General features: G+C 47.6%; 1 protein-coding gene across 2 annotated transcripts in view; it reads right to left on the minus strand.

Annotated features, from left to right (window-relative positions):
• LOC142774627 (gamma-interferon-inducible lysosomal thiol reductase-like) overlaps positions 1–14,236 on the minus strand; it is an 87,620-nt gene that overhangs the window by 32,281 nt on the left and 41,103 nt on the right. Inside the window, exon 2 of one of the 2 annotated variants that reach the window (XM_075875215.1) lies at positions 303–371. The exons of the other annotated variant lie outside the window; for it this stretch is intronic. Within the exon in view, the coding sequence (XP_075731330.1) occupies positions 303–371 (69 nt within the window). The remainder of the gene's footprint in view (positions 1–302; positions 372–14,236) is intronic. 2 annotated transcript variants of the gene reach the window in all.

Here is a 14,236-nt window from a genome sequence, read left to right on the forward strand (position 1 = left end):
AACAATAAACCGAAATGAGTGACATGATGATGATACGTCATAAGTACGACAAAATCAAGTGTTCATAAAAAAATACCCCGAGAGAAAAAGAAAACAAGAAGACAAAAAGCTGACCAGCGCTGACATTGACGTGTGCGAGCAGCCGTATTTTTATTGTAATACATTTTTTACAGTGAACTGGGGGGGTGCAGTCTGTGCAGGCATGCCACAGCACACCTCTACAACCATAGCATACTTTCTGTGTGCTTGTCATAAATTTTGCATATTCAAGGCACATTTACGCATACGTGTGCATGGCCTACCGTTTTTGGATGGCACAGCCCCACCAGAGAGCATCCGTACGAGGTCATCAGAAATATTATGACTAGGAGCTGCAAGAGAAAGGAGACCAGCTGACACACACACACACTGGACAGCGTACTCGAGTACACTGCATTTAGGGTGCCTTCTCTAACCCCCGTATTCACAAACACTCCTCGACTCGACTTTCGCCCTTCACTTGACAGAGCACTGCGCCGCTGCTCGGCTGAAAATGACGCTGCGCTGCTCGAGAATCGCACCCCATTATTGCTGATATGCACTGATTTGCCGTGACTAGAGAGGGCGCTTCCATCGGCTTTCTCGAGTGAAGGTGAAGCGTTGAGTGAAGGGACGTTCTAGAATACGGGGGTAAAACTGGTTTGGGTCGCATGCGCGTCGGTACAATAGACGAGTCTTCCGGACACTACTGCACAAATGTTCGGGGTACGCTGCATGCAACGCAGTTTTAACTTAGCCAAGTTGGCGCACGCTTTTGATTTCTCGGTATCGGTACTTCGCCTAACTGCAATAGATATACCTCCGTATTCTATAATGCCCCTTCACTCAACGCTCCACCTTCACTTGAGAAAGCCGATGGGAGCGCCATCTCTAGGCAGGAAAAGTCACTGCATATCAGCGATAATTTGGCTGCTATTCTTGAGTAGCGCAGCGCCATTTTCAGCCGAGCAGCGGCGCAGTGCTCAACTCTGTCAAGTGAATGGTGAAAGTCTAGTCGAGGAGCGTTTGTGAATACGGGCATTATACTTCGTTTTATACAGGCCTTGAGAGTGTGTGCGATGAATAAAGCTCACGCTATAGTGCTCATTGTTACACATGAGCAATAAATAATAGCTAATGGAATGAAAAATAATGAGAATCCAAAGCGCGCACGCCCAGCTCAGTGCTCGGTAGTTTCCGAAGTTTATTGGCTTGAAAACTATATAACCATACGCATGCGTAGGATGTTGAGGGGGATATTCGCCCCCTCCCTATTATGTCATTATATGGGCCCAAGTTGGCGCCCCCCCCCCCGAGCGTTTTGCCCCCCTCTCGTTATGTCAATATATGGGGCTGGCTTTGCCCTCTCCTCTTAGGCGACAAGACTTCTATAGACGTGACCGATTCGCAACGTTAGTGAATCGGCAATTCGCAGTAAAAACTTCGTTAATTAGAAAATTTCGTTAAATCGAAAGGTTGGTTGAATTGGGAGCTTCGCTTAAATAAAAAGAAAATCGCCAAATTGTAAGCTCCGTTAAATCGCGAACATCGCGAATCCGGATTTTCAGTTGTGCGTTCTTGCATAGAGTTTGGAGATTTTTTTACTCTTTCGTATACTGATCGCAATCGAGCTGTCGACCGTCACTGTGAGTTGGCGGAACTGGGCTGTTTCCTTAGCATACGAAGAGTTCACAATCGCCCCTGAATAGTTCAGTAAGGTATCGACTATTTTTATGTGTCCTTTTGTGTTAAAAAATCACTGGTGGTTGGAAATACTTTCGATTTTAGCAGAAGGGGAGTGGATTAATAGTTGGATTTTTTTTCTTAGACGCAACCTAACGAAGTCAACAGATAAGGAAGCGAAAGAGCATGGGAAGGCATAGTTTTTAATTGAGGTTCTGAGCGGAATACATCGCTCGCGTACATTTAATCTGACGTGGTCGCACGCTTGCCTGTACGTTTCCTCTCATTCTATTTCATCATGTAATTTAAAGCAATATAAATTTCTATAGCTGGTATTCGATAGTCATATTGAGGTCGAAAATTCATTTTATTTTTTTTTCACAAAAAATAAAGTTTGGTATAGTGTCGGATGTTGCACTCACTCCACACGCTCACCCACTCATTCACTCCACTCACTCAATCATTCCGCTCACTCATTCCACTCACTCACCCCCTGGATCACTCACAGGTACGCACACTCACGCGCACACACGGTGAGGCGGATTGAGGTCCGCGCAGCAGTGTCGTTGGGAAAATTGACGGCTTGTATATACACCGCATTGGCAACTTCCATTATCTTTCGGGTGATTTGGCATACCAGTTGCGTGTCCCGAGCGTCTAGCGTATGCCCACGGTATACGTATAAAAGAAGAAGGAAAGATGAAGATGTCTATACGAGGAAAGTAATATTTCGTGCGACCGATTCAGGGAAGCAGTCAGGGAGACGACCAGAGCAATCCAAGAGCGACTGAAGCGCAAACTGTACGACTTGGCGCGCGCCGCTGGTCGGACGCCATTTTTTCCCCCGCGCAATAAGATACACGTGCATTGTGCAAACGCGTACACACCAGCAGCTCAGCGCTGCCCAACCCCCAAGAACACAATTTGCCTCGACGTCCGAATCGGTTCTTTCCGGCTTTTCAGATCGAAATGCCTATCGTGGCGAGTTCCTTCTCCTCGTTTCTACGCTTTCTTTTTTTTTCTTTGTAGCTTGAAGTTATCTCCTTTTCGGCGAAGCTTGTTACGAGTTGCAGATTTCAGTAGAGGCGGCGGCGACGGCGTCATCGCGTGACAAGTGGCCTTTGCTGCAGTTGCACTGATTGTATGCGTATACTTGCAATGCGACATTTTCCAATAATCCGTACAATGTCGATTGTGGGCCTGTCGCTGATCAGCTGTTGCTGATATGGCATTTTCCAATAATCCGTACAATGTCGATTGTGGGCCTGTCGCTGATCAGCTGTAACTGATATGAAAAGCTGATCTTTTACCGAGGTCGTTTGCACGTTGCAACACTACATAGTTGCCTGGATACGAGTGCACGACTGTCGTCCTTGCTTGAAGCAGGTGAAGTGTCGCCCATCTAAGCGCGTGGCTGAATTAGGTACAAGTTCCGGCACGGGGGCTAAAGAAAAAAAAAAATAGGAGGGAGAATAGCGCAGTGCGATAGAACGCAAAACATAGGCCGGGAATATAAACGCCAAGCGTCGTTTGCTCATATTTTCCCGATAAGGGAAAGAGTTTCAAATTTTTCCTTTTATTTTACTCCCTTTACACTGACTTGGTAATTATGTACTTGTATTACCTTGCCTGTATTGACTCATTAGTTGTATTTATAGCTTCTTCAATCTCTTTCAAAGAGAAACACGCAAAGAAAACAATTTCTCTTTTTTTTTTCAGTTTTACTAGTCTATAGTTAAAACGTCGAATCTTACTGCCTGCGCTGCGGTCCGCCCGCCTTTCACTATTTCCACACGAGCGCCTGCATGGCACAGAAAGTACGCCCACCCCGATAGCGATGGAAAAATTGGCTGACAGCACTTTCTTTTTTTTTTCCCGCTATTCGTATCTTTTACCCACTACAGTGTATATTTCGCTGACGCCCAAGAACCGCCTTGCCACGAGCTTGATCGAGAAAGTTTCGCATTTTCCCCCCGTCGACAGATTGTTCGAAAAGCGGCTACGACTCGTCGGTTAGTTGCGTGCACCACTGTCGGCGCTCTCCGTTTGAAATAAACGTCTGTGTTTAATCCGACGTATGCTGCCCGCCAGTAGAGTTCGCTTGGAATTCATGATAGTTTAATGACGATCACTGCGACCAATGCACCAAGTAAATACCGAAAACTGCTTCGCTTGAACAATTTTCTCGCATACCATTGTAATCTGTTTTCTTTATGATAGTGAACCGGATGGTAGCCAGGCTAGTCCGTGCTTTTAGGGGCGAAGCTCCTTATGGCGTGGCTTGTGCGTCCCTCGTTGTAGTGCGTAACCACCGGTGGCACATACCCGAAAGAGCGGTCCTTAGAATGTCCGCTGCATAAGGGCGCTTGTATATGATGAATACATGATGAAAAGATGTGAGATGGCGGTACTTGTAGTGTTCACTAGATAGACGGACGGACGGATGGACAGAAATGCGAACGAACGCATGGACGGAAGCACGGGTGTACGGAAGCAAGAACGAATGGACGGACGGAAGCACGAAGGGACTGACGAACGTTTGTCCCCCATATATATATAAGTGGTTATAACAGAAGAAAAGAAGAGAAAGGTGCCGACCCGTAACTGTCTCTCCTTACGAGGACACCTCAACAGGTCAGCAGAGGAATGGGATATGGGGAATAAAAGATATAGGGAAAAAGAAGGAGGGATAAAAAGAATAGAAGGAAAATAGACGGAGAAGCCAGCCAACGAGAGAGAAAAAGAAGGAGATAGGAAAGTGGGGATCCGGTCGAAGCAGTCCAAGGGCGGGGTGCCACAATGCGAGAGCTGCACGGCTTCAGGAGACCGCGGAGGGCGAACCAGTCGGCGGGAGCTACGCTGAAGTCGGAGATCGCGAGGGCACAACCGTCCAGCTTGAAATCCTGCGAGCGAATGCCTGTCCCCCAACCATCATTAACTCCGTGGGTAAACTGTGGGTTTTTCTTTAGCTTTGCCGCTTTGTTCTTTTGTTCGTTTTTTTTTTGCAAGATACCTGAATGAACTTTAAAGGGACACCAAAGAGAAACATCAACTTGGTTTAGATTGACGAACTGCTCTTTCAGAACCCTAATGTTATATATTTCACTATCATAAGTTTATTATTAGCAGAGGAAATAAAGATTGAAGTCTCATTTTGGAACTGCGCTGAAACGTCCGCGCCTGGCCAGAAATTCCTAAATGCATTTTTCATATTTTCGTGGCATTGGCTCGATGAAGTCTTGGCAAACTTCGTATGCTAACTCTACGGCACCCACAAATGGCGCTTCATTTTTATCAATCGGAAGCTACGCAGGACCCACTAGGCGCCCTCAAAATCTATGACGTCACGGTTTTTATTGCGCGAATCACAAGGAGGCGTCTCCAGACGCATTTTTTTCTTTTCGTGCGTTGGTGGAAATGATGGAAATGCGACGAATCTGCTTTTATTTACGACCTGCGAGCATTTGTCTCGAAGAATACGTTCTCCCGAACTGATTTGACTGATGTTTGTGCTTCCGTTTCGAGTATCGTGGGCCTTTCAAAAGGAGTTGTTATAAGATACTTCAGTGCGAACAAAGGACCGACAGTGCAAAAAGCTAGTTTAGTATTAGTTGATCTGCATCTACCGTCTTGACAGCTACACAGAAAGGTGGCACTAAATTACTTAAGTGTGACGGTCCATTGTGATTCGCAGGGCGAAAAAAAGGGGGGCTACAACAAAAATCTCAACAATAATTACCATGTCTTGTATCCCACAGTCTTTGAAGGGGAAAAAAGTGGTATATGGTACTTCTTTCGGTGAGTTCGTTCTTGCAAAGTGTTTGACTCTCTTTACGGAGACACGTTAACTCCGTTTTTGAGTCCCACGAATCTCCGAAGAGGTTACAATGATGTCGTAAGAAAGTTCTCGTGGCGTATAGTGGCGTATAGTAAGTCGTATAGTGAGAAGCTAAGGCTCGAAAAAAAAAAAAAAAGAAGAGCCAAGGAACTCTTCCTCCTTTTTTTTTTTTTTGAGGAAAAAAAATCTCCGAACGGTTCAAGTCGAACAATACGCTATTTCGGTTGTCAGTTTGTTTCCTCCTCGCGCGCTGGAAGAAGAAAAACCAACATATTTACAGCTATACGTATAGACGTGGCGTTTTTTCCCCATAACAACGGTGCGATTTTACACACAACCACGGTTCTCGCTTGCAATTCGCGGCGTGAAAGTATCTAAATATAAATGACCCAACATTGCACTCGAGGAAAAACTAAGCAACAACTAACGCCATGTTCACATTTTACCAATTCTTCTCTCACTTCCTTGGTTCCCTTTCTCTCTCGCTTCCCGCGAGAAAACTGCTTTGCGCGGTCTTTGTTAGCAATACATAGTAGCGCCAAAACTGCCCCTCCTTTTTTTTATCGTACCCGACACGGTTTTGAGTGGCTTTTCTAGGCATATATACACTCACCTGTCCACGTGCGGAGCTCTTTGACGAGAAATCGATTTGCCGTAGGCAGGAGTGTTTCGAGACTGAGAGACGGGAACAAATAATCAAAGCGTGCAATCTGTTTTTCGCAACGGTCCGCGCGGCGATGAGGAAAAAGACGCGCGCCAATTCGGCTGTTTTCTCGTATTTCGAACAACAACAACAACAACAACAACAACAACAACAACAACAACAACAACAACAACAACAACAACAACAACAACAACAACAACAACAACAACAAAAACAACAAAAACAACAAAAACAACAAAAACAACAACGACGACGACAACAACGACGACGACAACGACAAGAACGACAACGACAAGAACAAAAACGACAAGAACACGAACAAGAACAAAAACGACAACAACAACGACAAGAACAACGGCAAGAACAACAACGATAACAACGACAACGACAACAACAACGACAAGAACCAGAACAACAACAAAAAAGATGAGTTTCCCGCAGCGACCACGGATGTGTTCTGCAGGGTTCGGGGCAGCCCGCGTGAATATTTTATTTTATCGAGGAATCGAGCGAGAACGGGAAACAGAATGGGAGAGGAGAATGGGGAGAGAGAAGAGAAAGAGTCCGCCTTGGTGGAACAATGTCTATACGGTGCTCGGCTATACCGACTCGGTGGTCGCATTTCGATGGAGGCGGAATAGTATAGAGGCCAGCGTACTTCACGGTGTCAGTTCACGTTAAAGAACAACATGGATGGTCGAAATTTACGGAGCCCTCCACTATACACGGCATCTCTCATAATCGTATCGTGCTTTTGGAACGTTAAACACCATACCTTAGTTTTTTTTTTTTTTTTGAAGATTTTCGGACGTGTGTCCAGACACCCTGTACGTTCGTCGTACACGACAAATACTTTGCGGCTGGAGCAGCATAATATGCTCAGTCGCTTTTCCGTTATCGAAAGCCGAACAATGTGTGAAGTGGATAGCGCCGAGTTTTCAGAGGTTGTACACTTGGCGTTCTTGTTATAACTGTAGAATAATGGCAAATTATTTGACGGGACGCGCACTGGCTGTGTGTGAATATTTCCCATTTGAATCGTCAATATTGCGCTGTCCGTCTACAGTTATGCCGAGTTTTGAAAAAGGGAAACGTGCCCCGCCGCGGTGGTCTATGTGGCTAAGGTACTCGGCTGCTGACCCGCAGGTCGCGGGATCGAATCCCGGCTGCGGCGGCTGCATTTACGATGGAGGCGGAAATGTTGTAGGCCCGTTTGCTCAGATTTGGGTGCACGTTAAAGAACCCCAGGTGGTCGAAATTTCCCGAACCCTCCACTACGGCGTCTCTCATAATCATATGGTGGTTTTGGGACGTTAAACCCCACATATCAATCAATCAAAAAAGGAAACGCGAGCGAGCCAGGCGATTACTATTCTAGAACAAGAAAAGCTCCCCGAAGACTCTTGAAAGGAAAAAAAAAGAAAACAATCGAAGGCAGTTCTAACCAAGCGAAAATTTTACAAACTGCGGAGAGCAATGATTCGTCCATCGTGTTTGCATGCATGATATACCGCTTAACCAGTGGCTTAAATCATGGGTGGATCATTGCAGTCCTGCAAATGTGCCCCTTTAATTTGAGTTACTTGACGGTTAAGTATAGTGCATTCAAGTAGTCCTTAAGGTCGATTCCTTTTTAATGCGTACTCATGTTCATATACCCCTCAGCTGTGTGACGCTATGGAAATCACAGAAAGCACTCGACCGATTCCAGGAAGACTAAATAGAACAATGCAGTTACTCGAGCTCGAACCCCATGTTCGTTTCTTGAATTTAACTTCAAAACTTGATTGAACTCTCATTTATATAACAATACAAACCATATTAACTCTGTAATGCCCACTGGATCATATTTGGTACATTGAATTTGATACTCCAATAAAGCTACTGTAGGTGTCACGGTAACCAGCTATTGCAGATCTGACATGTTTCGAAGAAGGTACAGCGACTTGCATTTTATACGATAGTAATTATTTCCAATTATTAATAATAAAGTTATGGCTCAGACAAAATTTAATTCATATTTTTATTAAAATGAACTGCACATCAAGAGTAAAAACGGTAAGCGTTTTCTCGCATTTTTTTTGAAGGCATAACTGTTCGTGGGCTTTACAGGGTTAAAAGACGGCCTCCATATATTCTGATTTATGTCTCCCCTTGTAATATTTCTCGATTAACGCGACTTTGCGTAACAGCGCTAGACATGCGACAATGACAGGGACACATCTTCTAAACTACTCTGCTCTTAAATCTGCATGTAGACTATTTTACGGTGGGAATTCAGTACCACGATCTGTGTTTTTTATGTTTAAGTAAGTACTAAACGAAGTGATGCGATAGACGAATACACACGAAAACGGTTGGGTTAGTGCGCACGGTGTTTCATGGCTTCATTTTAATTCGCATCGCATTATACAAAATAAGAAAATATCGACTTGACACCCCAAGATGGCGGCGCGCTCACTTGTCTTAGGTAAAATAGTCAATCGAGCTACAACCGCTGCTGAAACAAGTCTTAAACCTCGTTAGGCCTAACGGTATGATCGCATGCCCCTCGGTATCCTTGGGAACAGGTTTCTGGTTGCATTCGGCGCAGGGTTCTTCTGCTGCTCATTCACTCGGATCTTCTTTTTTTTTTTGTGTCTCAATTGGCTCGTTTGTTCAGCTCCGACCGGGCCGTACGTTCAGCGACTTGCAGGATTCGCGGAGGAAAGACGTTCGGCACGTGCACGAGACGAGACTGACCGCAACAACCGTGGCTCCTCGTTTGGCCCGGCTTGCAGGCGGACGCGGAGTGTTGACCGGCGCATTAATTCGGGCTCCCGGAAAGGAACCGCGCGGGTCTTCCGCGTGACTCGTCTTGAGCAGCGTTCGTGGCGTTATGGACACCCTTTTTTTGTTTGTTGCTACGTGAGGTTGGCCTTTAATTGGCGGTTGCTGGGCTATAACGTTCGTCCGTTCGGTGGGCCACAAAAATCGACGCATGTCGTTAATGCGGAGCGAAACTTTTGTAATTAATGTTCTGCCTACAGTGTAGTGTGAAGATAAGTTAAGCTATTGGTATTCGGAAACCGGTAAATTTTTTGAAGCGCCGAAAGGCAGGATTCTCTTTTATCGGCTGTGTTTTCCGCAAAAGTCCTCGCTTGTAGACGCCTATTTTTAAACTTTTGGAAATGTAATTTTTGTCGCATTTTTTTTCTTCGCACCTATAGAACCACGTGAAATAATGTTTTGCAAAATAGTGCACGTCTCTCCCTCATTCTGTCTCTCTTTTTTTAGTTGTATACTTGGCAAGCCTCGAAAAACGCACCCATCCTCACTTCTATAAGCTCTTCGAATGCGCGAAACATCAGCGGAAAGAGGAATTATTCACGATGAACCGGATAGACATGTACACTGTCGTCCTTTATGAAAGGGAACACGCGAGCGCGTGGCCTGCGCTCTGCGGCGGCTGCCTACAGCACCATCAACCGACAGCAAAAAGAAACGCGTTTGCTTTCAGCGTCATCTGTTGCCGAAGAAAATAATAACGAGTTATGACCGGTAGACAAGCGCTGATAGATTGCACTCTCTCTCTGTTCACGCCTGTAGTGCGTAGTCCACTGCCAAGATATCAAACGTTGTTTGCGACCTCGGTGCAAGGTGCAGTAATCGCCCGATATCGCTCGCCACGCGAGCGATAAGAGAACGTATAACCTAGCAACGCTTGTCTACTGGCCATAACTCGTTATCTTGCTTGGCCATATATGACGCTGAAAGCGAACGTGTTTCCTTTTGCTGTCGGTTGATGGTGCTGTTAGGCAGCCGCCGCTAGGGAGCCTACATTGGATTGGATTAGATAAACTTTTATTTGGTCCTCCAAAACACAGATCACTGTGCTGCGGGCAGCTCCCACGTGGGGACTGAGATGCCAAGCTCCTCAGCCGCCTCGCGGGCTTGGTGGACAGCCCAGAGCTGATCTGCCAAGGACGAGCTGCGGATTGCCGCCTCCCATCTGGCAGAGGTGATGTTCGATAAATGAGCGAATTTGGTGCACTGCCAGAGCATGTGTTCTAATGAAGCTATTTCCCCACAATGTGGACAAAGATTACTTGGGTATAGGTCAGGGTACATGATGTGTAACATTTTCAAAGTAGGGTACATCCGCGTTTGCAAAAGCCTTAATGTAAGTGCTTGGGGCCGGGTTAGATTTTTGTGAGGTGGAGGAAAAATCCTTCTAGACACATGAACGGCCGTTTTTAGGGTGGAGACATCTTAATAAGTGCCTTCAAGAAACTCAGCCAAAACCAGCGGGCAACGGGGCACGCTGTTGCCAGCTTCCACCAAACCCAGCATAGTTTTCTGTGCGCCGCCATTTTGGTCGGTGCCCAGCCCTTGTAACAACACACAACACCTGGGCTTTTGACAGCGGCGGTTCTGAGGGTCGTGTAAGCGACCCAGTTCTCAAAGTGAGCGCACGAAGAAATTCGCAGCCCACACACAAACACTTGCGACATAATACTGAGGTTACGCTGACACGAACGCAAGCGTGGCAACAGCTCAGACTAGCGAGCGCGTCTCCGTACGAACGCGCGGACGCGTCCCGTTTGTGGGCTTCCTACTCGCAATGCGTGGACGCAGCAACGACAACTTGTGTTATCTACTCATTCGCGAACACCGCGAAACACATATACGTGTGCTGCAGGAAAAAAAAATTGCCCGCAGCTTCCCTCGGGGGAACACTGAGGAGGATGCGGAGCATATAATTGGTTAACGGGGTGTTAAAGTGCGACTTACTTGGGTCGATGGCTAAATTGGTTAACGTGGTTATGAAATGGGGTATTAAATTGCGACTTACTTGGGTCGCTGGCTAAATTGGTTAACGTGGTTGTAGGAGGGGTGTTAAATGAGTGAACACGTACGACACGTATGCGAAAGGGCGGTGTTTATTTATTGCGACGAACTTTGAGCACGATGGCTTTCAGATGCCACTTTGGCCGGCGCTGGTCGAAGGGACGTCGATCATTGCGACCTCGGACGTCGACGCGCCGTACAAACCAACCGACGAGCGGCAACTGAGCGAGCGAGCACCGACCTTGAGTATATATACAGCGCGACGGCGCATGCACTGTCAGCTGTCGAATGTTCGAGAAGGGGGAGAAGCGCAACGGCGCATGCGCGCGCGTCAGCTGCCGATGTTCTCGAAGCGCGACGGCGCATGCGCGCGCGTCAGCTGCCGATGTTCTCGAAGCGTGACGGCGCATGCGCGCTACATTATACAGCTAGCGAATGTTCGTGAAGAGGAGAAGCGCACGCGGTGTGTAGAGGAGGAAGGGTGCACAGATGGTGGAGGAGTGAAGCGCGCGCGGTGTGTAGAGGAGGAAGGGATGCACAGATGGTGGAAGAAGGAGGAGGAAGCTTGCGGACGGCGCCGCACTACAAGCCTCGAGTATTAGATGCTCCGCATCTAAAACAGTGAACGAAATACGCAGTACTCACAGAGCAAATACGAGACGCTCTGGTGGGCTCCCAGCCGTCTCGCTTCACTTGAGCCAGCCATAGTTGTCGTCGGCCAGGGCTCGCTGGGAAGCGGAACATTCGCACGCCCTTTCTGTTGTGGTTAGTGCAGAGCGGTACGCAGCATCCAGGCATTCTAAGGCTTCACCGCAGCGTTTAACACGCTACCGCAACGTTCGACGCCGTATTATTGAGAACTGAACGCAACCGGGCGTAGACGCAGTGCGGGCACTGAGATGGGGCGACAGCGCGGCGTTGCTGTCTGGCAACATTGTGTTTTGGCGGGCGGCGGTGCGTTGGCGGCATGTAGTGGGTCAAAGGCTGACATCACCCTAAAAACGGCCGTTCATGTAGGCTCCCTAGCCGCCGCAGAGCGCAGGCCACGAGTTCGCGTGTTCCCTTTCATAAAGGACGACAGTGTACACTGCATAGAAAGCCCAGTCGAAGAACGAATAACCACGACGACTTTGATCGTGTCCGATATTATAGAGGTGGTCGGTCTCGCGCCGAACGAGTCGTCGGCCTTCAGAAGTTCATGTCGCGCCTTCTTCTAAGCGGGCCTTCCTCACGGGAGGAATCGGCGTGATGCGCACACGCCTGGAAGCGCCTCATTTGCATATCGTGACGCGCCGTCGCGCAAGATGCGCGTCCGCTTTGCACATTTTGTCTAGCAGCCTGCCTGCTTGTCTGCCTCCCTGCCTGAGCCGCTTGTGCGAATCCGGTCCACGCCTGATACGTGCCGAATGCGTGTAGCATATATAGTATGTAACTCATCTCAGTAGTTCAGTTCAGCGCTGTCGGGGTTGCGGCAACAGCCTTATAAAAGAACCCACAGAGGTGCGCTGTAGAAGTGTATGTTGAGCACGTATAGGCGCCTGTGAACCTTTGTGCCGTCTGCACATCGTCCGCACATTGTCTACACATCGTCCGCACTTAGTCTATCGCATCGTTTGCACATTGCTGGCCTGTCATCTGCTCAACGTGTTTTTAGTTAGCGACAGCAGCTATATTTTTCCACGCAGGAACGATTCTTAACGTATAATGGTCAGCCGCGTTGCGTTTTTTGTAAGTAGCAAGATCAGTAAATAATTTCCGAAGATTACAGAACGGGGTCAACGGACTACGTGCATGCAAGATGCCTAAATGCATTATGGAGTAACCTGTAACTGCTGAATGTGGTGTATGTAGGCTGTTAACCGCGTGCGCGAGTATTTCCTGTTGTGAGCAAAGTTTCAGAAGTGTGTGTGTGTGTGTGTGTGTGTGTGTGTGTGTGTGTGTGTGTGTGTGTGTGTGTGTGTGTGTGTGTGTGTGTGTGTGTGTGTGTGTGTGTGTGTGTGTGTGTGTGTGTGTGTGTGTGTAAAGTTACAAAATGCTTGCACGCTGACCTAAGAGCACCAGGTGAAACACACTCACATTGTGATTGTCAATAGAAAGAAATTTCTCTTCCCTACTATAATTGCCGATACATTTCGTTTCATCGTACTTTGTTAATTCTTTATTAAAGAGACAAGAAACAAATACGCACTACGAACTTGTATATATTTTCAAGCTTCTACTTGAGGCTAGAAGCAAATGATTTGATGTTTTGATCGAAGAATTCTGCATATCCGATCATCCAACTTCTTTTGAATACGTGTGTCTAGAGGGTACGACGTGATATTTAAATTAACCCGGAGATTCTCGTTTAAGTGGAGCAGGTCGCTTTGGCATTACCGTACTCCCCCTTACAGCCTTGTCATCGCTGAACGCAACTAACGGGACGGTGTGACGTAGGTGCGTCGAGAGCACGCCCCGCTTATGGAGGGGCAGGTGCGGCGAAGTCGCGGAAGCGTCTTCTGCCGTGCAGCCCAGTCGCCTCCCCTTTCGGACCTTCCTCGACGTTTTTCAATACATTTTTGCTTTTCGGCCAAGTGTGGCGTCTGCGTGCGTGATTGGAAATTTTAGGAGCCGTCACCCGTATACGGTCTGCAGGGCCCAGTCAGCGAGGAAACCGGACGATGCTATGCTGGACTTCTTGCTTGACGATGTTATAAGTGCCCCGAGTAGTATGTATCGCACTGGATCTGATGGGATAATGGTTGGGGTTTTACGCCCCAAAACCACGATGTGATTGTGTGGGACGCCGTGGAGGAGGTCTCCGGAAATTTTGAACATCTGGTGTTCTTTAACGAGCACACTTTTATCTGTGTGTGCAAGGCACTCAGCATTTCGCTTCTCTCGAAACGCTGCCGCCGCGGCCGGGATTCGATCCCGTGACCTTCGGGTCAGCAGTCGAGTGCCGTAATTACTAGAGCACCGTGGCGGGTGCTCCTAATCTAGGAAAACCCGTGTGTGTGTGTGTGTGTGTGTGTGTGTGTGTGTGTGTGTGTGTGTGTGTGTGTGTGTGTGCGCCTGTGTGTGCGTGTGTGTGTGTGTGTGCGCCTGTGCGTGCGTGCGTGCGTGTGCGTGCGTGCGTGCGTGCGTGTGTGTGTGTGAAGGGTTTCTATAGTTTGCACGGTGGTTCAGAACCTCTGCGCGAAGGAGTGTGAGCCTTCCAGGGG

The sequence above is a fragment of the Rhipicephalus microplus genome, chromosome 10 (genome assembly GCF_043290135.1).
Source record: "Rhipicephalus microplus isolate Deutch F79 chromosome 10, USDA_Rmic, whole genome shotgun sequence".
Classification (NCBI taxonomy): Eukaryota; Metazoa; Arthropoda; class Arachnida; order Ixodida; family Ixodidae; genus Rhipicephalus; species Rhipicephalus microplus.